The sequence below is a fragment of the Acomys russatus genome, chromosome 19 (genome assembly GCF_903995435.1).
Source record: "Acomys russatus chromosome 19, mAcoRus1.1, whole genome shotgun sequence".
NCBI lineage: Eukaryota > Metazoa > Chordata > Mammalia > Rodentia > Muridae > Acomys > Acomys russatus.
In genome coordinates this window covers 31180711-31206725 of record NC_067155.1, presented here as the reverse complement: position 1 = coordinate 31206725, position 26015 = coordinate 31180711, and the positions used below count along the sequence as shown (strand labels likewise).

Genomic DNA, 26015 nt, shown 5'->3' with positions numbered 1-26015 from the left:
GATTGTCAGAGAGTGTGTTGACTGAGTGTTACCTTTTTTATTGGCCTGCTTGTCTGGTGTGTTCACGGAGAATGCTTGCTGGTGTTGGATTGAGAGGGAGGAGAAGGTCAGGGAGACATGATCTTAGGGATCCACAGGAGGCATGGGCAGGGGGAAGCGTAAGCTGCCTCTGATGTTCTATTCCAGTGTTAGGGGCAACTAGGGAAATTAGGTCTGAGGTAACAGACAGTGTTGTAGATCTGTGGATCTACTTTGTCTTCTAGAAGGGGCAGCATGTAGTTAGCTGAGCAGCAGGTTAGGGCTGGAATACTGAAAAGTGGGGAAGGAAGTGTGGGTGATGATCCATGGGTACACAGCAGGTGTGAACGGGGAGAGAGGAAATTGCCCCTGGTACTCTGCTCCAATGCTAAGAGCAATTATGAGAATTGGCCCAGGTTTACAGAATGTGGGGTACTTCTTTGGCCAGACCACCTAGTTTTCTGACAGGCATGGCCTGTGGTTGAGCAAGGGGTGTCTGCCCATAGTTTGTGGCTTGAGCATAGAGATGAGGCCGGAAGAGAAATGTGAGGAAGGTCTGTGGTATCGTCAGGAGGCGTGGGCAGGGGAAGAGGAAGGTACAGCATTTGGGGGCATCGTGATAATTCTGTCTCAGGTAACAGAGCGTGGAGAAGGTCCACAGGCATCCTACCTGGTCCCCTACTCAACATTTTAATACTGAGGCATCAGGCTCCCAGGAATTTACTTCTTTCTTTCTTTAGGTTTTTGTACTTGTTAATCTGTGAGGGACTTTTTCATTTGTGATTAGAAATACTGTGTGGGCTGAGCATGTCACTCAGGAATTACTATTCTTAGAGATGACCAGAGTTCAGATACCAACACCTGTGTCTGGAGGCTGACAACCACCTGCTACTCCAGATTCGAGGACACCCTCTTCTCTAGTGTGTCACGTCTACACTCATAGAAGTCGTTCTGTCTCACACATACAAATACACACATAAAAATGGGGATAAATGGGCTGGAGAGATGGCTCAGAGGTTAAGAGCACTGACTGCTCTTCTAGAGGTCCTGAGTTCAATTCCCAGCAACCACATGGTGGCTCACAACCATCTATACCCTCTGAAGCCCTCTTCTGGCATGAATGTGTATATACAGATAGAACACTAATATAAATAAAATAAATAAATAAAATCTTTAAAAAATGTGGATAAACCTTCTTCAAAAATTCTTATGACCTATAAAGTAATTAATGCAAAACAAGTTACTTTAGATGTATAATATAAACCACACACTATTTCTTTTAAAATATCTCTCTCTTTCTCTCTCTCTCTCTCTCTCTCTCGGTTTTTTTTTTTTTTTTCTTTCGAGACAGGGTTTCTCTGTGTAGCCTTGGCCATCCTGGACTCACTTTGTAGACCAGGCTGGCCTCGAACTCACAGCGATCTGCCTGCCTCTGCCTCCCGAGTGCTGGGATTAAAGGTGTGCCCCACCACGCCCGGCTTATCTCTTTTGGTTTTTTGAGACAGGGTTTTTCTGTGTAGCATTGGCTGTCCTGGACTCGCTTTTGTAGACCAGGCTGGCCTCAAACTCAAAGCAATCCACCTGCCTCTGCCTCCCAAGTGCTGGGATTAAAGGTGTGCGCCACCACTGCCCGACCTTAAAATCTCTTATCTTGCATTTCAATCTTGAAATTTCCTCACTCTGATGCAAACTTACATCCCATCAGCAGTCATAGGAAGCAAACGTTTTCTAAGTGTCCATTGGTGGTTGATGTGGGAGGCTCTTCCACTAAGGTGGCAATATCCCTAAGCAAGTAGGCCTGGGCTTGGTACAAGAGATAGCTGAGCAGGAGACTGTGGCCAAGCAAGAGAAGAAGCCAAGAAACAATGTTTGCCCATGGTTTTTGCTTTAATTTTCTTAAAGCTTTAATTTCTATCCTAAAGTACCAAAATGATGGTCTGTGATCTGTCAGGAGAAAACAAGTAAACCTGTTCATTACGTGGGATGCTTTTGGTTAGAGGATTCAATCACAGCAGCCGGGTAGCAACTTAGAACAACAAGAAAATGGTGCAAAAATTTTATTTTGCTGTTAGACAGAACCTCAGAATTGTTCTCTTTGGTGGAATGTAGAAAATACCAGGACCTTAGATGGCAAAATGCATAGAGATCTGTACATGGAACTTAGTCAGCTATTCTTTCTTATATATAATTTATTTAATTTTATTTTATGTGCATTGATGTGAGGGTGTCCGATTCCTTGGAACCAGAATTCCAGACAGTTGTGAGCTGCCATGTGGGTGCTAGGGATTGAACCCGGGTCCTTTGGAAGAGCAGACAATGCTCTTAACCACTGAGCCATCTCTCCAGCCCCCTTAATCAGCTGTTCTTGTAGGACCTAGATGATCAGAGCGGTGAGAGTGATGCAGACAGCGGAAGCCGAGGTCATGGGATTTCAGTGGAAAACACACTCCATGAAAAATTTAACTAGAGGTCATTTGTGTGATATTTTGGCCCAAAATCTTTCTTATTCTGCCCATGCAATGAGAAATTGAGATGGTCAGATTTAAAAAATAACAGGCTGATTTCTTAGAAGGAATATTGAATCTGTTGGATGGTTATAACTAGCGTCACATTTAGGACTAAGGTAGAGAAAAAAAAAAAGACTGCAGAAATAAGTGCAGTCTATGAGTGTAGAGAAAAACAAAACTGGGTGGTTTCAGATGGCAATTAAGTGCTCAAACAGAGGCAGAAATTTTCAAGGAGATCATCACCATTAAAGAAAAGGCCCTTGCCAAGCATGGTGGCCCTCACCTTTAATCCCAGCACTCTGCTGGCAGAGGGAGGCAGATTGCTGTGAGTTTCGAGGCCAGCCTGGTCTACAAAGCGAGTCCAGGAAAGGAAAGTCTACACAGAGAAACTCTGTTTGGAAAAACAAACAAACAAACAACAAAAGAGAAGGCTCTTGCTTTTGATTGAAAAGCCTCAGAAGTTGACCAAAGATTAACACCCCCTCTGGCTAAGTATTCATTCATTGGAAGGAGTAAGCAAACTGATTCTTAGTCTCAGGAAAGAAGTTCATACAAAACCACCTGCTACAAGTGTGGTCCAAGGGTTGCAGGACCCATCTCAATTTCCAAGCCAGACTTGCCAGGATCACTTACGATGTACTGGTTCTGGAAACAAGAAAGATATAAAATTTAAGGTCATGGATTCTTCCACCGTGGTTTCTATTCAGCATTGTCCCAGCCATCCATGTTTGACAGAGTCAGAGCCCCTGTGAGGGTCCTTGAAAATGCACTGCATGAAGTCGAGAGATAATATGAGTTGCATTTTGAGACCACAAGATGTTGCGACACCTAAGCTATGAGACACCTACCACGGAGAGCTGCATATATGGAGTTGCAGTGATTGATTGGGCCATCTAAACCCATTGAAAAAGAAGTCCCATGTGTCTGAGATGGAGCTGACACAATTTGTTCTTTGCCCTACTGGGTTTCTTGCCTTGGTCTAATCTACCCTAACTATGTTCATATTCCTCTCTATTTGAATGAGAAGAGGTATTCTGTGCCATTGTATGTTGGAAAGATATAACTTTTTAATTTAATTTTATTTTACAAGATGTCAGTCAAGAGATTTTTTTCAGTGTCAGAGGGGACTGTGGGCGTTTGAACAGTGTACAAGCTGTTTCAGACTATGAGGATCATTGAATTTAGACTAAATGCATTTTCATTATGGGATAAGCATGAACCTACAGTGACCAGGGTCAGAATGGATTGGATCCAAAAGCTGCCAGGTACGAGGAGGATGTCTTTGAACACTGATTCTTCTTTGGGGCTTTATTTGTGGAGCTTATGGAAGCTTTTGTCGGAGGAACCGTTCTAGATTCTTTATTGGGGCTTGGGTTTGAATGTCTCCGGACTCAACCCATTTCCGGTTCTTTCTGTCTGCTCTGTTGTGGCTGGAACTGGTCACTCAGATTCCCTCGCAGTTTGTTGTTATAGTCTAAGAACAGCCAGACAAACCACTCAGACTCTGGTCTTAGTCAGCTATTGATAGTTTATTGAGTGGACGCGCACCCCAAGACATGACTGATTGCAATCAGGGGCACAGTGGACTCGAGATCCAAATGTGACATAGACCTGTTCTTAGGGCAGTCTCTATAGGAAAACCGAGTGGAGAAGATGGGGGGGGGGGTGGCGTAACACATTGTAATACTGTTTGACCAACTAGACCAGGTATTATCAAGTAACTTTTAAGCTGATTGGTCTTCAGTTAGGTAATTGAGGTGGTGGTTGGGGACTGCCAGTGTACAGCCAAGTGCAGAGATAACAGGGTTCAACCAAGTGTAGCCAAGTGAGGAGATAAGCGAGCATAAATTAGGACACCATTGAGTCATAGTAAAATACATAAGGTTAACTTAACCCTCTGGCAGGGTTTGTTAGTGTCAGCTATGAATGACTACTTCTGGAAAACAGTTACAATTTTTGAACTTAATTTCAGCTTATAAACAAAGTGGAGGGTGAATGCAAAGATGGTTGCAAGTGTGTCATGAATTGCCACAAAGAGCAGGCCTCAGCACTGAGGTGCCTTCACCCTTATGGACTCTATCTCTAAATCACAGAAGACAGAGAGAGTAGAAGGAGCTGCTGTTCAGTGCTAAGCTATCTTGCTAGCCTGGTGATTTTATATTTTAATTTTAGTTTTTAGTTTTGAACACAAAGTCTCTCTGCGTAGAGTTGGCTGTCCTGAAAGTAGGTATGTAGTTCAGGTGGGCCTTGAACAAAGAGGCCCACCTGATTCTGACTCCAGAGTGCTGTGAGTAGATGTGGGTCAATATGCCTGGCAATTTTTGTTTGTTTGCTTGTTTGTTTATGTGTTGGCTGATGGGTCTGCTATGTAGTTTTTTGTACATGCCAAGCATATTCGGTTGTGCTGATCTTCATCTACATCCACATTTGAATGTTGAAATTTGGCAGAGAGTATATTCTGTTTCTCACAGTGGCACATATTCATGGTATTAATACTGCCTGAGCCTACTGAGTCATTGGAGTGCAGGTGCATGGCACTCTTCCCACCTGTTGTGTTTGTTTTTATTCTTTTGAATGAATGTGAGTATTTTGCCGGTATGCACGAATATGCACCTCATGTGTACCTAGTCTTTCACAATAGTCTGAAGATGGCCTCAGAACTCCTGAACGTGGAGTAGTGGATAGTTGTGAGCTCCCATGTAAGTGCTGACAGTTGATTCCAGTCATTTGCAAGCCCAGCAATAGCTCTTCGCTGCTAAGCCATCTCTAATGTATTTGTGATCAGCATTTATATTGCTAATATTTTCACCAATCTATTTGTAAAAGTGTTTAAACATGCATTCCCTTTTTCTTTTTTTTTTTTTTTTTTTTTTTTTTTTTTTTTGAGACAGGGTTTCTCTGTGTAGCCTTGGCCATCCTGGACTCACTTTGTAGTCCAGGCTGGCCTCGAACTCACAGCGATCCGCCTGCCTCTGCCTCCCAAGTGCTGGGATTAAAGGCGTGCGCCACCACGCCCGGCTCGCATTCCCTTTTCTTAAGATCATATTAATATTGCAGTTTAAACTGGGGGCAATTCAGGTTTGTGGAAGATGAATACAGAACTGGAGTGAATGTACAATTCTTTGTAGGCACTTCAGTAAAAACCTCTGAGTTCCTTCTATCCTTGCTTGATTGATGGTTGTAGGAGTGACAGGTTTTAATATGTACCACTGGCTGTCCTGAAACTCATCGTGCAGATCAGATTGGCATCCAACTCAATGAGATACATCTTCCTCTGCCTCCTGAACGCTAGGATTAAAGGCATGAGTAAATACACCCTGCTTGCCCATCAATTTTTGTAGTTATTAATTATACACATAATTTCTCTGATGTGCGCTCAGGACTGTCTATCTATTTTCTTGATTGTCAGCGTTATCACTACCATGTTTTCTGTTATACACATGTATGGCATGTTTTAGGATGCAATGACTAATGAAATGAATATGAACTTCACTCTGGAGGACGTGGATTTTCTGGATCCTTCCCAGAATGTTCTCTTCGCAGAGGTAATGCTGGAGACCGACGACCCTGGTGCCATAGGTAAGATAGTGAATTTTCGTTCACATTTTAAAACAAGGGGACAACTGTTGCTATTGTTGACGTTCTTATTTCAATTGAGAACAAGGAAGGTGATTGAAGACAGTAACTTAAATTTTGCCTAATTTCCAACAATACATCATAATTGTACATATTTTAGGTTACAGTTGGGACGATGATAATGCTGAAGAGCCTTGTCAAGATTCTAGAAGACACGGAAGGTAATTTTCATGTGCAAGTTGAATATGAATGTGCCTCATAGGAAATTTTAACGTGTCCCCAAAATTTTAAAGAAAAGCAACAGTATAAAAACAAAAGAACTGCTGTTGGGTGGTGGTGGTGCATGCCTTTAATCCCAGCACTTGGGAGGCAGAGCCAGGTGGATCTCTGTGAGTTCGAGGCCAGCCTGGTCTACAAAGTGAGTGAGTCCAGGACAGTCAAGGCTACACAGAGAAATCCTGTCTCAAAACAAACAAACAAACAAACAAAAAAGAACTACTTAAGTGTATTTTAATGATTACTAAACTCTTGTAAGTCCATGTACCTCAAACTCAGGAATCTGATTTGTGCTTGTAAGGCATTTCTCTAAGAGATAATACAAGGAAGCAATGCCTTAACAGGCATTTGTAGGAGAATGTTAATTCAGAACATGGCTGTTCTGGCAAAAGGTCACATCCGAAGATCTTCTACGTCTGTGTGATCCCACTGGAATACAAACACGCCTTTAATCCAGGAGACAGAGGCAAATAGATCTGAGTTCAAGGGTATTTGTCTTCTAGCTGGTAAGAGATCACACCCGAAGGTCTTCTAGGTCTGTGTGATCCCACTGGAATGCAAACACACCTTTACTCTAGGAGACAGGGCAAACAGATCTGAGTTCAAGGCCAGCCTGGTATAGAGCAAGTATATCTGGTAAAGAAAAGCTTAGATCCAGGCATGGTGGTACATGCCTTTAATCCCAAAGGAAGGTAAAGTTAGTTTGTAGAAGGAAGCACCAATGTTTGAAAGTGATGTCTAATTGAGTGGCAGAAAAGGTGACAAATGTTCATTGTGATGCGGGAAAAAAAAAAAAAAGAAATGAAAAGAAAAGCTGACAAATCAGAGGAGACTGGGCAGAATAGGTTACGCTCAACTCTCACAAGAAGAGAGAGGAAAGGGAAGCTACTTAAGAGGCAGTCGGTCAGTTTTACCAGGACAGTAGTAGAGAGATGGGTTGCAGAGAGAGAGAGAGAGAGAGAGAGAGAGAGAGAGAGAGAGAGAGAGAGAGAGAGAACTCAATTGAAGATGGAATGAGCCAGAAAATGAGAAGCCAGAAAATTAGAGCAGATTGCTCAGTTAGGTTGAGGCCAAGCAGAACAATTCTGGGCCAAGAGAGAAGCCAGATTGAATAAATCAGCTGGGAGAAGAGTTTGAGCCAGAACCCAGTCCAGAGCTCAGAAAGAACAAGTAAAGGGTGAGTTTATTAAGTAGTAAGTAACAGAGTCTAAAACATTCTAGGCCTAGGTTAGTTTGTACGGAAGCTAGAAGCTGCCAAGATTAGGACTAGGTTAGCAGAAAGAGGCAGTAAGCCTCCCAGGCAGCAATTGAACCAGGAGAATAAGAGTTTCTTTTACTGGGGCTGGAGAGATGGCTCAGTGGTTAAGAGCACTGTCTGTTCTTCCAGACGTCCTGAGTTCAATTCCCAGCAACCACATGGTGGCTGACAACCATCTATAATGAGATCTGGTGCCCTCTTCTGGCCTGCAAACACACATGGGAGCAGAATACTGTATAAATAATAAATAAATAACATTAAAAAAAAGAGTTTCTTTTACAGACATTACAATTTGAATCATAGCCACATTACATATACTCTGTAGAATGACCAATCTGTTTAGTCTCGTGCCACTGAGATAATGCAAAAGGTACCCACATTGAGTAGGTTATACATACATGTCCAACACCTCTAATAAGCAAATATTCCATAGCAAAGGCATATACTTGTAGTAATATTGCTAAGTTTAGTGAGAGGGGAAGCTTATGAGAGGCAAGAATATTGTTGTAGGAAACCATTCATCCCTACACCACAGTCTGTGTGACTGTGGAAATCTTGAATTTGTTACGCTTCTTTTAATAGGCATATCAGTTGTGAAAATGGATGCAAGCCATGTGAGCACGGGGATATTGAAAGGAGAGACATACCTCTCTCTCAGCACAGTTAGAAGATACGTAGTAGTCCCCAGTATATACATGTAATCTTTCTTTCTGAATGTGATATAAGTTTACAATTAATTTATTATTAATTATTATTAATTAAAAATGAAAGAAAATTCACTGCCTTACCTATAGCAGTGAACTTCTTTTTTTTGGGGGGGGGGGCGGGGTAGTTTCCAAACAGAGTCTCTCTGGGTAGCCTTGGCTGTCCTAGCCTCACTCTATAGACCAGGCTGGCCTCGAACTCACAGTGATCTGCCTGCCCCTGCCTCTCAAGCAGTGAGCTTTTTGTAGGTCTCCAGCATCACGTCTCTGTAGAGTCTCTTCTGGGCAGGATCCAGCAAAGCCCACTCTTCCAGAGTGAAGTCCACATGCACAGCATCGTAGGTCACTGCGTCCTAAAACACCACATCCGTGTATATAAGACAAAGCATGATCGTGACAAGGCTCTAAATGTATACTCCATTGATTAATTCATTATTAATATGAAATTAATTAAAAGCTTGTATCACATTCAGAAAGTCTACTCAAAATGGGGACTACTAATAAATTAAACTAATATAATTCATCATTTTTCCCCCTTCATTGGGAATACACCCACAAAAATCACACTGCGGAAAATATGAGTATTAGGCATGTGGAAATTCTTCTCTTTGTACTTTAGAAATGTAGTATGACTCATACAATAGGAAAATTTATAATTGCAATCAGTGTGGTAAAGCTCTGAGTTTTTCCAGTTCTCTTCAAATATGTGAAAATCCTTATATAAAAAAAAAGATGCTATAAAGTGAGCCATGTGATAAATGCTCTTACTATCACCGGTATCTTCCAAGTCTCAAGACAGCCGGGCATGGTGGCGCACGCCTTTAATCCCAGCACTTGGGAGGCAGAGGCAGGCTACACAGAGAAACCCTGTCTCAAAAACAAAACAAACAAACAAAAACAAAAAAACAAAGCAAAACAAAAAAAACCCAAAGTCTCAAAACATTCATAATGAAAGGGAAAGCTGTGAATATAAACAAGGTGATAAAACTTTATAATCTACTTCCTGTTTATAATTAGAAAAAAAATTGTAAAATTAACTCATACTGATAAAAAAATTCATCAGTGTAATGAATGTGGTAAAGTTTATACATCTACCAATTATATTTACAGGCATGAAAAAACAGTTACTGGAAAGAAACTCTATGAATGTAATCAATGTGATAAAGCCTTTACTTTTCATAGTGGTCTCCGAAAACATAAAAGAACACACACTGGAGAGAAACCATACAAATGTAATCAATGTGAGAAAGCCTTTGCGTGTGAAAGTAATCTCCGAAAACATAGCAGAACACATACTGGAGAGAAACCCTACAAGTGTAATCAATGTGAGAAAGCCTTTTCACAACCCAATAATCTGCAAATACATCAAAGAACACATACTGTGGAGAAACCCTTCGAATGCGGTCAGTGTGGTAAAGCCTTTGCACATCGCCGTGATCTTCAAAGACATCAACGAGCACATATTGGAGAGAAACCCTTCAAATGTAATCAATGTGAGAAAGCCTTTGCACATCGCCGTGATCTCCAAAGGCACGAAAGAGTTCATACCGGAGAGAAACCCTACAAATGTAATCAGTGTGGTAAAGCCTTTTCACAACACAGCAATATGCAAATACATAAAAGAACACATACTGGGGAGAAACCCTTCCAATGTAGTCAGTGTGATCAAGGCTTTGCATTTCAAGGTAATCTCCAAAAACATAAAAGGAAACATACTGAAGAGGATACCTTCTGAATGTATTTAATAGGGTGTAGCCTTTGTACATTTTTATATCATTCATTATCATGAAAGACAATGCTGGAGAGAAACCCAATGAATGTGCTTAATATGGTAAATACAGTCTTTGCATTTTCATCCATCTGGTGTACCAGCCGTATATTTCATGCCCATGTGCTATGGATAGGGGAGACAGCTTTGTGGGGTCTACTTTGGCCATCTTATGGGGATTAGAGTCAGGTTTCCAGCTTTGCAGACCACAAAAACATACTCCCCTTGAGTCTCTGAAACATTTCCACTAGTAAAATATTGTCTGCGTGTCAGATTGTAAATGTATTATCATCTAAGGAGTCATGGAAACACGATGCTTTGGATAATAAATCCTATTATCCAAATGAAATTGTTACAGTGTTACATATTTGGAATGTGTTAGTGTATTCTTAGAAATAAACTCTTTTATAAACATTTCTCAGACCCATAAATGAATGCCAGAGAATTGTCTCAGTGGGTAAAGGTGGTTGCTGCTAAGCCTGGCAACCTGAGCTAAAACTCTGAGAGATTCATATTACTCCTAAATATTTTTCTCTTATTTCTACACTTGGGCTGTAGCATGTGCACACTCATAGACCAGCACATACCTAAATTTTAAAGCTTTATTTTATTATTATGCATACAGTGCTCTGCCTACTCCAGAAGAGGGCATCAGATCACATTATAGATGGTTGTGAGCCACCATGGTGTTGCTGGGAATTGAACTCAGGACCTCTGGAAGAGCAGCCACTGCTCTTAACCGCTGAGCCATCTCTCCAGCCCCCATACTTAAATTTTAAACCCCAAAAAGGGCCAATGAGGTCACATGAACAAAACAGCTCCCTTGATTTCATCTCTAAAACTCACATAGGGGAAGTAGATAATAGACAGCAATAATTTCTCCTCTCACTGCCACATACACATCATGGCACAGTGTATATCACAAATGAGGTTCAAACATTTTTTTTTTTATGGATGAAACAAACAAATCAAAGAAAATAACCCAATTATTGAGAACATATGAAATGATTTGCCAGATGAAATGATTATTATATAATTTCAAGAAGTAATTGCTGTTCATGAAGACAATGGTGGTAAATAAATCTTATTTTATCTTTTCACACTCTGACTCAAAGACAAGTCATTTTAAAAATCACCTCAGCTGGGCTTAGAGGTGCATGCCTGTATTCCCAGCACCTGGGAGAGAGACAGTGGCCGGCCAATCTGTCTGGGTTTTAGGCCAGCTTGGTCAACAGAGTGAATTCCAGGACAGCCAAGGCAATGTAGGCGTATCTTGTTTCCAAAAGATTCCAAAATGAAAGGGTATATCTCAAAGTATGCAGGTGCTCCTAGGATAATATTACTGGACTCTGGTGGTTTCAACAAATTCTTTTGTTATATTTACTCACATTAAGAGAACCATGTTAACAAGAAAATAGGAAGCAAAGTGCAAAGTCCATTCACAGAGGGACAGAGGGACTGAATCCTTCAACAACCAACCATGTAGCAGGGAACTCATCACTCTCTCTCTCTCTCTCTCTCTCTCTCTCTCTCTCTCTCTCTCTTTCTTTTTTCTGAGACAGGGTTGCTCTGTGTAGTAGCCGTGGCTGTCCTGGACTTGCTTTGTAGACCAGGCTGGCCTCAAACTCACAGTGATCCGCCTGCATCTGCCTCCCAAGTGCTGGGATTAAAGGCGTGCACCACCACACCCACCTGGACTTCATCATTTCCAAGTGATAGGAGACAAAAGTAGTCAGGGAACATCTTCGTCCTGTACATTGTATGACATATTTGGGAGCTGGAGAGGTAGCAGTTCTACTCTTCGTGCTTACCCAAATTTGATTCCTAGCATCTACATCAGATGGCTCAGAACTACGTGCATTTCCAGGTCCAAGGCATCTCGTGCACTCTTCCGGCATCCCGGGGCACCAGATATGTAAGTGTTGAAAGGACACATATATGATTCCATAGTCTGAAAAATGTTTTCTTCCTGTCTATGTTATTTTTTTTTTTACTTAAAATTGATTTAGTTTAGGTGCATATATTTTGCCACTGTGTATACCAAGTGCATGCCAGGTATCAGTCGAGGCCAGATTAAGAGTGTCTGATCCATGTGATTAGAGTTGCAGACAGTTGTGAGCTGTCTCTTAGGTGCTGGAAATCAAAGCTAGGCCCCGTGGATGAGCAGCCATCCACAGGGCCTTGGGAGCTGAGCTCTTAGGGGCTCACGGGCTCTTGGGGGCGAGCCATTTATTTAACCCCATGACCATGCCATTAATAGCAGTGCATTGTGAATGGTTAACCCTATGTTCATCTTTAACGCTGATCATCCAGAAGGAATATAAAATTGATAGCGTCAGAAACTAAATTGAACTCATTGCTCAAAGAATTTTTCTCAGCCCGTTTATCAACAAAATTAGGAAAGTGTCTGAAAACGATGAAGAGAGAAACGGACAATACACGTCTTTTAAAAGTGGCTGACAGGCTAGGTGAGGAGACACATATGCCTATAATCTCGGCACCCTGGGTGGCAGAGAAAGGTGGATCTCTGTGAATCTGAGGCCAGTTTGGTTTAGGAAGTGAATCCAGGACAGCCAAGGTACACAGAGAAACCCTGTCTAAGAGAAAACAAAACAACCACCGCAACAAAACGTGGCTGATCACTTGACCAAAGCCACAAAACTTGAGTCGCTCTCACACGTGGTAAATAAGCAGCAATTGGAGCCCACAGGGACAGGTCAAGGGCAAGTGCACCGTTCCTCAAGGTTATGCGTACTGTAAGGAGAGAAAAGGCTCTCGCAGGCATGAAGACAGGCTTGTCTGAACACTGTCATATTCACCTTCCTGGATGCCTGCAAAACATTGTTAGGAGCCCTGAGTGGTAGAGACTCCACAAGACACTGAGGATGTTGTCAGGGGGAGCCTGAGACTCAAACAGAAGTTACTGTTAAGAGCTGTGGTTGGTGTGTCAGCCCCCTCCAGGTCTTCCACTCTCTCTTTCTCTCTCCCTCTCTCTCTCTCCCTGTCTCTGTCTCTCCCTCTCTCTCTTTCTCTCTCTCTCTCTCCCTGTCTCTGTCTCTCTCTCTCTCCCTGTCTCTGTCTCTCTCTCTCTCTCTTTCTCTCTCTCTCTTAGCAACTACAGTCAGTTCTTAGTGACAGCACCCTACAGGCCTGCATTAGGCGGTCTCTAATTGGAGCTTAAAGCTCCTCAGTCCCCGACTCTGTCATCCCTGTCACCTGCCTGCATGGTAGGAATTAAGACATCCTAAAGAAACACGTATATGGCCGGGCTTGGTGGCGCATGCCTTTAATCCCAGCATTCGGGAGGCAGAGGCAGGCGGATCGCTGTGAGTTCGAGGCCAGCCTGGTCTACAAAGTGAGTCCAGGATGGCCAAGGCTACACAGAGAAACCCTGTCTCGAAAAACCAAAAAAAAAAAAAAAAAAAAAAGAGTAGTTCTGCCACATGGGCAAGACTCCCCATGACAAGCATTTGAAAAAGAAAATACTGTTGTATTCGGGTCTGGCCTGACCAAGCGAGTTCTCACTGAGGGCCTCATGTATGGAGAATGACATAACTCTTCCTCAAACCCAGGAACATGCTTGGTATAGCGAGTAACAGCCTGGGGACTAGACCTTGGGAGCTTTTCACAGTGGTCTGAGGTATTGAAAGTGAAACAGAGCCCCTTCTCTAAAACCAGGATGTGCGCGGGAGAACTGTGGGGCCAGGGCCTTTGCGTAGGGCTTGCTTCTGATTCTCTGCACTCAGCTCTTCCTACCACATGGAGCTCTGGTTCTCAATTCCAAGGCCACTGTGGTCTTGTTAATGCTCCTGAGACACCCTGTGCTCCCTTTGTCCAGAGTTGTTTTATGATACTTTTCCTGAGGTTATCCCATGGTCTGAGAGTGTCTGACCAACTCACAGGTGCCTCTTGTTTCTTTCCCTTTCTCCACTGTAGGTACTACTAAAATGCTTTTATTTTAACAAGCTTCCTTAGGGGACTAGAGAAATGACTGAGAGGTTAAGAGCAGTGATTGTACTTCCAGAGGTCCTGAGTTCAGTTCCCAGCCTCCCCATGGTGGATCCCAACCTTCTATAGTGTGATCTCATGCCCTCTTCTGGCCTGTAAATGTACATGTGTAAGACTGAGACCTCCAGAGAGATCTCTAGTCTATACCTGGAGTCCCCAGAGAGAAACGGAGTCCGATGTTGATGCAACACACACAGGGATTTCATTGAGTCGATGCGCATCGAGGGCTGACAAGCTCTTTCAAGCTGCCGACCTCGAAAAGCAGGCACAAGTGATTTTTATCTTTTTGTAAAAGCAGAATTTAGCAGGCAAGCTAGGAGGAGTAAGTACATTCCAGTGGTAGGGGTAGTGGAATATTTTCAGATACAGCTGGACCCTCAGCATAGGTTGGCTGGCCAGCTGGACCCTCATTATTTTTATACAGCTGGACCCTTAGCACAGGCTGGCTGGCCTTGAGTCAAGCTGGACCCTATAAGGGGGCCAAACAGCTACAGAACACACATAGTGATTTGATATTGATACCTTCGTTCACTATCAATATTGCTTCCTGGCCCCTCCACATGCAGATGGAGCATTGTGTACATAATAAATACATACATAAATAAGTCTTATATAAAAAAATGAATCTTGGGCTGGAGAGATGGCTTAATGGTTAAGAGGGCCACCTGCTCTTCCAAAGGTCCTGAGTTCAATTCCCAGCAACCACATGGTGGTTCACACCACCTGTAATGTGATCTCATCTCCTCTTCTGGCCTGCAGGTGCACATGTAGGCAGAGCACTGTATCATAATAAACAAATCCTTAAAAAGGAATTTTACTTAGGATAAGAAATAGCTTTTGTAAGCCATGCCCGCCCCAGCTTTTATACATTCTGCCTTCTAATTTTCCTTTCATTTGTGTGATCTGGCACCTTCCACATAGGAATCTATCATTTAAGAATGACCTGCTGCTTTAGGGCACTGGTGTACTTAAGAAATATAGCTGGGAATATCTTTGCCATGTAAATCTCCCATTTGTCTAAGTGGCTAGACTTGCAGTCTCTAGTCCACATTCAAATTGTTCAAAATATTACCTGAGCCTTAACCTAAGAGGGATTGAGGATGACAACGTATGTGGGATGCAAAGTCTGTTCTGTGTTGTTTCCTCTTTTAGCAATAACCACAGCTGGACTCATGCTGCTGCAAAAGAGATTCTACTTATCTCTTTTTAATGTGCATTGGTGTTTTGCCTGCAAGTATGTCTGTGTGAGGGTGTCAGATCTTGGAGTTTACAGAGAGTTGTGAGCTGCCTTGTGGTGCTGGGAATTGAACCCTGGCTCTCTGAAGGAGCAGTCAGTGCTCTTAACAGCTGAGCAGTCTTTTCAGTCTGAGAGTCTTAATTAACCCTTTAATTGTGTACGAAGTGATTTCCACCAAGGAAGGTGTAAAATTGAGAAGAGCTGCATCTTGAGCATTTTAGAAAACTGTTTCTGAGACAAGCTATTTTGGCCCAGGTCACTTGGATCCCAGTCTGTTTTCAAGAACTTTGCTTTTCTCTTCATTAAACTTCATCAACAGAGTTTTAGTATTACAGTAAAACAAATCATTGGAGTCATGTAATGAACTCTCCATTGCAGTAAAAAGAAAAGGATTTGCATGTGGAGCGTGGACTCTTCCTTCAGACCAGAGTAGGAGGAACAGTTTACTGTGTACACTGCAGGGTGAGAGAGGGTAGGCAGTAGCCAGATCACAGACTGCAGTTTAAGAGAGTCAGCTGCTGGAGTCACCGTTATGAAGAAAGACCTGATTGAGGCAGGGTGAGTGATTTTATAATTTTCCTGCATATATTAATTCAAGCATATGAATAAAGAAAGACCAGGTTAGTGCATGTATAATTTGCAGAACTTAAGACGAGTCAATGAATATTGAGTTTCCAATTAATGGTCTTTTGGGGATATGTGCAATCCTTATGATCTTGTGAAGTCAGCTGAGAAATTTGAAACATAGGCCAGTGGCAGTAAATGTGAGCGGCAGATTCCAGATCTAAGCAGCTGGCATTGCACATAGGGGTAAAGTCTAATAGTATCTAATCAATGCCATTCCGTCTACCAGAGAAGGGCTAGCCTTTTCTCAAGTCAGTATACACAAGTGTTTTTTCAAATATGCATATGTATTTTTTAAAGTCAATTGTTGGAGTTACTTTTAAATTGTATTTTCTTTAATGCATCACTGCTCTAAGGTGATATTTGTATCTCCCCCCCCCCCCCCCCCCCCGCCAATGTTTCTGAGTCATTAAGAATTTCAGGCCGGGCGTGGTGCACACCTTTAATCCCAGCACTCGGGAGGCAGAGGCAGGCGGATCGCTGTGAGTTCAAGGCCAGCCTGGTCTACAAAGGGAGTCCAGGACAGCCAAGGCTACACAGAGAAACCCTGTCTCAAAGCCGCCCCCCCCCCCAAAAAAAGAGAAAACATGTTAGTAATCCTTGGTGTGCTCTAGTACATAGGTCCAGACCCTGGAATAACTGGACCATAGAGCCTTTTTTGTTGATGCCCGGCTGGTGCTCTGGGGAGGGTCCAAGGTAGTTTCTCTGGTGCTTTATCTCTTGGGTGGCCAGAGCTGATGGCTCAGGCAACCGATCAGGATTGAAAGAAGAAAAAGGAAAGGGAGCCCAAGGTTTCTTCTCTAGGGACTGGCTATACTGCAGCAGCGAGGAGACCTTAAACTGACCACAATTTTCCTATGGCTGAGGCTGTAAAAGCAGCTTCTGGCTAGAGACTGCACGGGGGTGGGGGGTGGGGGGGTGGGTGGTAAAAGGAGGCTCTTTGATCTGTAGATGGGCCTCTTCGTGGAGATCTCCAGTAAGTTGATGTAAACTTAGGCTGGGTAAAAGGCGCTGAGTCTGCTAACTTATTTGAGAATCTACAGAGAACTAAGAAATAAGAGAGAGATAGAAAATAAACCACTCACACACATTGCATTCGAGAGAAAGGGTGGATGAAATTAGGCATCTTGACTTTAACTGAAGTCTGGTTTCCCAGTATTCAGCACATACATTCGAGAGAAAAGGATCAAGAGAAGAGGTGGAAGACGTCAGGCATCTTAACTTCAACTGAAGTTTAAGCTTCCCAATTCTCCAGCCCTGTTTATTGTAGAAGATCACACTTATACTCCTGAAGAAAGGGAATTACCTCATAGTCAGAAGAGTACAATTAATCACAAAAGCAGAGGAATTCTAAAATATAACAGGTTACATGTTTTTAAATCTAAACATTTCTTAGTATACGACTTATCAATTAGGACAGACCTGACTATCCACTACCCAGCTCTTAGTTCATTATGAGCTCAGGACAATAATTTTATCTGTCTTTCATTCTAAGAAACAGAGTAAATTCAGACATATCTAGGCAGCTTCATTCCAGTGAGGTCATGAGACATTTACCTGCCTATATTTATAGTGAAAATACCAGGATTCATGGTGCCATCTGCAGTGGAGGCTTATCTGAAGCCACAAATCTGCTAGTAGGCATCTGGAGGTCCCACAAAGGTATTTATTGCAGCCATAAACTAACTTTAACTTTTAAAACTATTTGAGTCAAATCAGGAATTCCATATCAGGATTAAGTCATCTGATACAGAAAGTACATCTTCAATAAGATCCTTTAGGAAGTTTGCTCAATCAGAGCTGGTCAGTACCCAGAAGCTAACAATTCACACCAATGCCGGACGTATTTATTTTCGGTTTTTCGAGACAGGGTTTCTCTGTGTAATCTTGGCTATCCTGGACTCACTTTGTAGACCGGGCTGGCCATGAATGTAGTCCTGGCTGTCCTGGACTCACTTTGTAGACCAAGCTGGCCTTAGACTCACAGTGATCCACCTGCCTCTGCCGCCCTGGGTGCTGGGATTAAAGGTGTGCGCCACCATGCTCAGCTCTAATGCTAGATTTTAGAGAGATGCAGCAAAGCACAATTGACAGGGTAGTCAGAGGTTGGAAGCAATTTTGGTACACATCACGATACAGACCTTGCAAATACTGGATCACCTCCAGAGATCTCTCATGCCGACTGGACTTCCCCAAATCAATGGCTCCTGACAGCAGCATGTCAGAGGCTGGAAGCAGTGTGCATCCTGGTCTAAGACCTTGCAAACACCAGATCACCTCCTAGACAGCCCACATGCCTAGTGAACTCCCTTAACAGGGTGGCTCTTGGCACTTTGTCAACATTTTAACGTAATGTATGAGATCGAAAACATTTCGATCTTCTCATTCCTTTGTACTGTTTAGAATCAAATCCTGGACAAATGGTTGAGGCGCCTATTTAACAAATCAAAGATGATTTGGCTACCAGGTTCCCTCAGCATCCATGAGTCCCTGCCTTTCTCCAAGGTATGGCTGGCACACACCGTGCTCTAGCCCAGGGTTTGGGCTGCTGTTCTCCCAGCTGTCCTTCCTGATGTAAATCAGGCATTTGTTTACCAGCTCTTTCTCATCTGTCATTTCCTGTCCTGGGCTGTCTGGCTCTCTAGTCTCCTTTCCTCCCCTTCCTCAAGTGGTGCAGGGTCGTGTCCTCTCTGGGTTGTCCCAGGTGTCCCTTCCTGTGGGTGTGTTCTCTCTCTTTTATCTGTAATAAATTTCCTGCTCCACCAAACCTAGGAAGAGACAAGTCCTTTCATTTCTTTTTTTCCATTCACCTCCCATTTACCTTTTTTCTTTTTCTTTCTTTTTTTTTTCTTAAAGATTTACTTATGTATTTATTATGTATACAATGCTCTGTCTGCATGTACACCTGCGCACCAGAAGAGGGTACCAGATTTCATTGTAGATGGTTGTGAGCCACCATGTGGTTGCTGGGAATTGAACTCAGGACCTCTGGAAAAGCAGACAGTGCTCTTAACCTCTGAGCCATCTCTCCAGGAAACAACATTTAAAAATTTTTTTTTAATTAATTTATTCTTGTTACATCTCAATGTTTATCCCATCCCTTGTATCTTCCCATTCTTCCCTCCCTCCCATTTTCCCTTATTCCCCTCCCCTATGACTGTTCCTGAGGGGGATTACCTCCCCCTGTATATGCTCATAGGGTATCAAGTCTCTTCTTGGTAACCTGCTGTCCTTCCTCTGAGTGCCACCAGGTCTCCCCCTCCAGGGGACATGGTCAAATGTGAGGCACCAGAGTCCGTGAGAAAGTCCTATCCCCCAGGAAACAATATTTATCCATGTTTTTTTTTTTTTTTTTGAGTTTATTTTCTAACTTCCCAAAATAATAGACTGTGGTCTGATTGTGCCAAACAAAAAAACCCGTTCATTCCCTGAGATGTTTTTGGTTAGAGCTTTAAATCACAGCAGCAGAATAGCAAGTTAGAAGAAAAACTGGTCTGCAAAAAGTGATTTTGCTGCTGGACAGAACCTGGGAATGTTCTCTTTTGGAGGAATGTGGAAAATATCAGCACTTTAGTTGGCAAAAGGCATAGAAAGCCATACACAGAGCTTAATCAGCTGTGCTTGTAGAAACTGGAAGACAGGAGTGTTGAGTAGTTTAGACAGAGGAAGTTGAGGTCATATAATTTTAGTGGAAAATAGAGACTCCAAGAAAAGTTGAGCTGGAGATCATTTGTGTGATTTTTGGCCCCAAACTTTTCTTATTTTGCTCATGCCGTGAGAAATTAAGTAAGACAGAATTAAAAATTACTGGGCTGATTTCGTGGATGGACTATTGAATCAGTTAGACAGTTGTTACCAGTGACTCATTCAGTACTACAGTGGAAAAATAACATCAATGAGGTAGAAACAAATGCAAAATCTGGTTTGTAAGCCAGGCATGGTGGTGCACGCCTTTACTCCCAGCACTTAGGAGGCAGAGGCAAGTGGATTGCTATGAGCTCGAGGCCAGCCTGGTCTACAAAGTGAGTTCAGGACAGCCAAGATAACATAGAGAAACCCTGTGTCAAAAAACCAAAAAACAAGCCAGGCATGGTGGCGCACGCCTTTAATCCCAGCACTCGGGAGGCAGAGGCAGGCGGATCGCTGTGAGTTCGAGGCCAGCCTGGTCTACAAAGTGAGTCCAGGATGGCCAAGGCTACACAGAGAAACCCTGTCTCGAAAAACCAAAAAAACAAAACAAAACAAACAAACAAAAACAAACAAACAAACAAACCAAAAAAAAGTAAAAAAAAAAAATCTGATTTGTAGAATATAATAACATTCGGTATTTCAGATGGCAGTCAAGTGCTGAAACAGAGGCAGGTCTTTTCAAGGAGATTATCACCATTAAAGAGAAGGCCCTTGAGCAGGCATGGTGGCACTCGCCTTTAATCCTAGCACTCAGGAGGCAGAGGCAGGTGGATCACTGTTAGTTCGAGGCCAGCCTGGTCTACAAAGCGAGTCCAGGACAGCCAAGGCTACACAGAGAAAACCTGTCTCGAAAAACAGAGAGAGAGAGAGAGAGAGAGAGACAGAGAGAGAAAGAAGAAGGAAGGGGAGGAGGAGGAGGAGGGAAAGAGTCGTCTCCTAATTCATAAAAGAACACATACTGGAGAGAAAGCCTATGAATGTAAGCAGTGTGGTAAATGCTTTTCACAGCAAGACAATCTCCAGGTACATAAAAGAACCCATACAGGAGAGAAACCCTATGAGTGTAACCAGTGTAGTAAAGCCTTTTCACAGCAAGGTACTCTCCAGAACCATAAAAGAACACATACGGGAGAGAAACCCTATCAATGTAACCAGTGTGGTAAAGCCTTTTCAAGGAAAGGTACTCTTCAGAAACATAAAATGACCCATATTGGAGAGAAGCCCTATGATTGTAACCAGTGTGGTAAAGCCTTTTCACAAAAGAATCATCTCTTAATTCATAAAAGAACACATACGGGAGAAAAACCCTATGAATGTAACCAGTGTGGTAAAGCCTTTTCACAGCAAGGCAATCTCCAGGTACATAAAAGAACCCATACAGGAGAGAAACCCTATGAGTGTAACCAGTGTGGTAAAGCCTTTTCACAGCAACGTGTTCTTCAGAAACACAAAAGAACACATACGGGAGAGAAATCCTGTGAATGTAACCAGTTTGGTTAAAGCTTTTTCAGAAAACAGTAACCTCTAAAGTCATCAAAGAGCACATACTGGAGAGAAACCCTACAAATGTAAACAATGTAATAAAGCCTTTTCAAAACACAGTTATGTCCTCTTACATAAAAGAGCACACACTGGAGAAAAACCCTAGGATGTAACCAGTGGTAAAGCTTTTCTATGTCACAGCCTTCTTGAATGCGTCACATCACAGTCCATCAATGGCTCCAGCTCCAGCTAGACCACCACTATACAGTGCTTAATACACCCAGCAAAAAGTCTAAAATGGTGTAAGACACAACGGAGGAGCCTAAATGACCTACCAGTCTTTTTCATACACCACTGTTGGGAGATTTAAAACTTGACTACATTTACTAGCATATTTTAAAGAAGAACTTAAAAAAAAACAATGCAATAATGAACTCCAATAATTATCAATAATACACTTAAGCCCTTCCTTTTAAACCTTAAAATCTGCTTTCCAAATGATGAAGAATTTTTGGAGCCCTGATACCATAAATACACTCCATAATAAGGAAATTATCGATTTCCCAATTCCTCTGGATATACATGCCAGGAACATCATACACTTGTTTCCTCCCAGAAAATGGAACATTGGTTCCCAGTCTGTTTCATTCCAGCCTGAACTTGTACCTGCTAAGAATTGATCGCATCAACCCAAAAGTAGGCATAGTAAAATTTGCAACCAGAGACACTTCTTTGTGCCAAGGTATCCATAAAAAAGACATATCATAGACACTTACATTGGTTGAAAACTGCAGATATGGATCCTTCCAAATCGGAACCTTGGAAACATATACACCCAGGACTTCCCTATTTTTTCCACATAATTCTCCCAATACCTCAGCTCAAGGAATGGAGCATTGGAGACTTTATAGCCTATAAACTCATACTCAATATATCACATGCAGAAACTCTGCACAAAGGACCTCAATTTGATGATGCCTATGTCTTTCCATATAATGTGGAAATCCTATGGAATCAAAGAAGACAGCCTAACATCTTGAGTCATAAATAGAAAAGGACAACAAATTCTTCACAGCCTACTAGAGGTATCATTTGTGAATCCTAATTCTATCCCACCACTGGCTACAAGAGCACCCATGATAGTGCCTGACTTTAACTTACCTGCAAAACTGATAATTTCACCTAGGATCCCAAAGATCCCACCCACCTTCATCCTGAAATCATGGCTTCCACCTGAAAAACTTTGCTCTGAGCCTGAATTTCAAAGATCACCAGTGTTTTACTCCTCGGAAAACCGGTTTGGTGAAAGAAAACTTTACAATTGGTGGTTGCTAGAGCTACATTGGTTGGCTCCATGCTTGGAGCTGGCATAGCATCTTCTGTTCTTTTGGACATCAATGCAGATATGCCAAACACCAGAAATCTAACTGAACCACAAGCAATGGCAACTAACACCTTGTCTAAATACTACTCACATACTGATTGCAGGCCTTCATCTAGAACTGAATTTATTAAGGCAATCATTGGCAGATGATAAAAAAAATGTATAGGTAAACATTTAAAGAGCCTAGCTGTAGCCAGCCAGATCTCTCAAAATCATCTGCTACAATGTATTCAGAGGAACAAAGAAAAGGATGCATCCAAGCAAGACCGGCTTTTCAAAGAGTAAAGACAAACATGTCTCAGCTCTTTTCTACCTGAGTTGGAATATAAGTGTTGGGCTACAAGACTCTATTGGACTCAAGGCAAATGTCTTGGTGTGAGCATGGATTATCCAAAATTCATTTGCATTTAGTGTATATGGACAATGCAGTACCAGTGCATCACACACATCTGTTTCCTAGGAAACTTGGATATGGATTTGTTCTACCCACGGATTCTCTCCTCTGTACTAGTTAGTCTGATACAGAAGCCGTTCCCTATCCCGAGGGACATAACATCTCACTAGGGCCCAGCTGCTTTGTGGCAACACACTCGCAGTCCAGTGAGCTCCAAATATCTGAACTGGCCCATTTGCTTGTGGCAAACCCACCCACAGACCTTAACAATGGAGTATTTATTATTTTCTCTGACAAGACACAATTACAGACAATGGATTGTGGGATTACTAGGGATATTAAAACTCCTGGAGAACAGACAGAATACCTCATTTATCAGCTATACTCAGAGGAGACATAATCACCTATAAAGTCAGCAAATTAAAAAAATGTTCTCTATTTGAGGTACTTATAGAATATTTAAAATTGACTATACTTACTTCCCCATGTGGAACTTATTCCACTGGACAAATAAGAACTTTTGGCTTTTTGTGTACATTATATCGATCCTTTTAGCATATAATTTTTTTATGATTATACTGGGCTTTAAAACAAACAAACAAAAAAACCCAACTTGCCGAGCGTGGTGGCTCATGCCTTTACATCCCGGCACTTGGGAGGCAGAGGCAAGCAGATCACTGAGGTTGAGGCCAGCCTGGTCTACAAAGCAAGTCCAAGATAGCCAAAGCTAACACAGAGAGACCCTGTCGTGAAAAAACAAAAACAAACAAACAGAAACCTTTATTTTAGAGTAACTATGACAATGAACATCAGAGACTACCACCATCCCAGAAGAAACAAACCAGCTATGTTTGCTTCCGGAACACACACGTGTGCAAGCTGTGACTGGAAAAACTTGCTCAGATGTCTTATCTCCACGGTGACATTTCAGGACAGGAGTATTATATTCTCATTTGTTAGTTCTACCTAAGTCATTGCCATTTTTGCCAATAGAGATGTTCTGTATATTTTGGTTGTAACCCCTGAGATGACCATCTGAGGAGACTTGCCAGACTTCCTGATGCTTCATAGTCATCATTTGCTTTTTTATAATATTAGCCTACAAAAAACTGAGAAACAACACTGGAAGCTAATTACCAAGCTTACCGGACCCTTACCTGTTCTTTTCATTAACAAAAGAACACCTGGGCCACAGCCATGACCCACATGTTCCTACTTGACCCTGACAAGTTACGATTATGCAATGCTGAGACTGGCTTACGTCAGGGTCCTATAGCTACAACCCTCCTCTGTTCCGCTTTACAACGTTTTTGTTTGAAAGTGATTGCATTATGTGGGGGATGGTTATTTTTAAGACCCCCGAGCTCATAGTAAGAGCTACTCCTTTTCTGGCTATAAACTAGCTTTTCCAGTAAGACTACTGGTAAAATCAGATAAAGGCCAGCTGCCTATGAGCAGCAGTTCTGGGAACTTTTTCCTGACTAACCAGGTCTTTTACAACTTCCCTCTCTCTGGAATTTCTCCCTCTTCTGTGATTATAGCAGCTGTAAAGGTAGACACCTGCTGGAGCAGTTCATAGTTGGGTATCCATAGCAACCCTCGCTTACGCAAATACCCATGTCCCCCATGCCCATAAAGACCCTGTGAAATTTTTCAATAAACGAGATTTGATCAGAATCCAGACTTACTTCCTGTTTCTTGTGTCTCCTGTCATTTCTCACTCCCATACCCCTTCTCAGGTTCCCATTTGAAAGCACCATGGGCCGGGGCATCATTACTCTTATGTCCTAATGTGTTTTTCAATGTAGTATATACCAAACTTGGAGAAAATATAAACTTGGGAAAATAAGTATATTCCACAGGGATCATGGCCATATGCTTTGGTATATTGTTTTTATTACTTTGCTTAATAATTGTATGTTTTAGTATCTAAGGTTTTTTGATTCTTTTTTTTCCCTGAATTTACATGTTTATTAGTGATGGGACTATTTACTGGATGCTTTTTCCCTTTTCTTGTTGTGGCACAAAACTGCTGTGAAATTGTTAGTAATTCTTATATGTGGTCCTCATCATCACTGTGTATGCCTCATGGACCAGGGGATGGAATTTATTGAGTAAAGTAAAAAGAAAAAAAAAAAAAAGGCTGCACCTAAATTTGAACTCAGTGACATGTTTTACTTAAGATAACTAGACACGGTCCTCCAACCCCAAGTTCACAGTATGTAAATAGGTACCAAGAGCAAGGCTCTGTTCTGCACATCTGGAGACACACCACCTCGATCTGCTCCATGGCTGGGGTCTCCCCTAGAGTCCCGACTCATCACATACCTCTGTTAAACACTGGACATAACATTCAGCTAAGGAAAGACACACTGATGAGCAGGTTGGGGAGGTTGTCTTAGTACCAGAATTACAAATTCAGAGTCTGAACCTGTGTGATGACCCTAGGATAATAAAATATAACTTTCATGATACTTAACTATTTGTATCTCCCTTCTTGCTTGCAATAGCCCTTATTAGAATAAAGTTTCTCACGCTATTCCATGTGTAACAAAGTGAGTTGGAAATTTGGTACAGGATTTAATATATTCATATTTGTATTTTAGTAATTTGATTGTCTAATAAATATTTTTGGTCTAGTGAAAACAGAAATAGTTTTATTTCTTTAAAAAAGCATGCTTTATAATAAATAACACATATGGAACTATATTGAATAGTCTTAGGAGTTTTAAGAAAACAGGAAGTATCATGTGACCAACAGAGTAAGACTGCAATATAATCAGTTTGACTTTTTTCCTTGTTTTTTTTTTTTTTTTGTTGTTGTTTGAAACAGTGTTTCACTGTAGTTGCCTTACCCCATCTTTGGTAAGGCCTGAGAGAGCATGCCTTGTCATGCTAATAGACACCACAGCCATATGCTACTGGAACAGCCACAGGTCCCTTCTGCCAGAGATAAGAGAATGAAACGTTTTAGCATCAGGAATTATCATCAAGCCCCTGAGGGAATGCTGGATTTTGTCTAAATGCCAGACTTTGGGGAAAGGAATTTCTTAGGAAAATGACACATGGATTATAGGGTAGAACTGGGC

At 42.0% G+C, this 26015-nt stretch overlaps 3 protein-coding genes across 3 annotated transcripts in view; 2 read left to right on the top strand and 1 right to left on the bottom strand.

The window, feature by feature from the left end:
- Positions 1–21314, top strand: part of LOC127203993 (zinc finger protein 431-like) — a 98074-nt gene extending 76760 nt beyond the window's left edge. Inside the window, exons 6-8 of the mRNA XM_051162946.1 lie at positions 9389–10014; positions 20585–21125; positions 21211–21314. Coding sequence (XP_051018903.1) covers positions 9389–10014; positions 20585–21125; positions 21211–21314 — 1271 coding nt within the window. The remainder of the gene's footprint in view (positions 1–9388; positions 10015–20584; positions 21126–21210) is intronic.
- LOC127203988 (zinc finger protein 721-like) overlaps positions 1–26015 on the top strand; it is a 1570727-nt gene that overhangs the window by 581207 nt on the left and 963505 nt on the right.
- Positions 1–26015, bottom strand: part of LOC127202961 (zinc finger protein 431-like) — a 206971-nt gene that overhangs the window by 116415 nt on the left and 64541 nt on the right. The window lies entirely within an intron of this gene.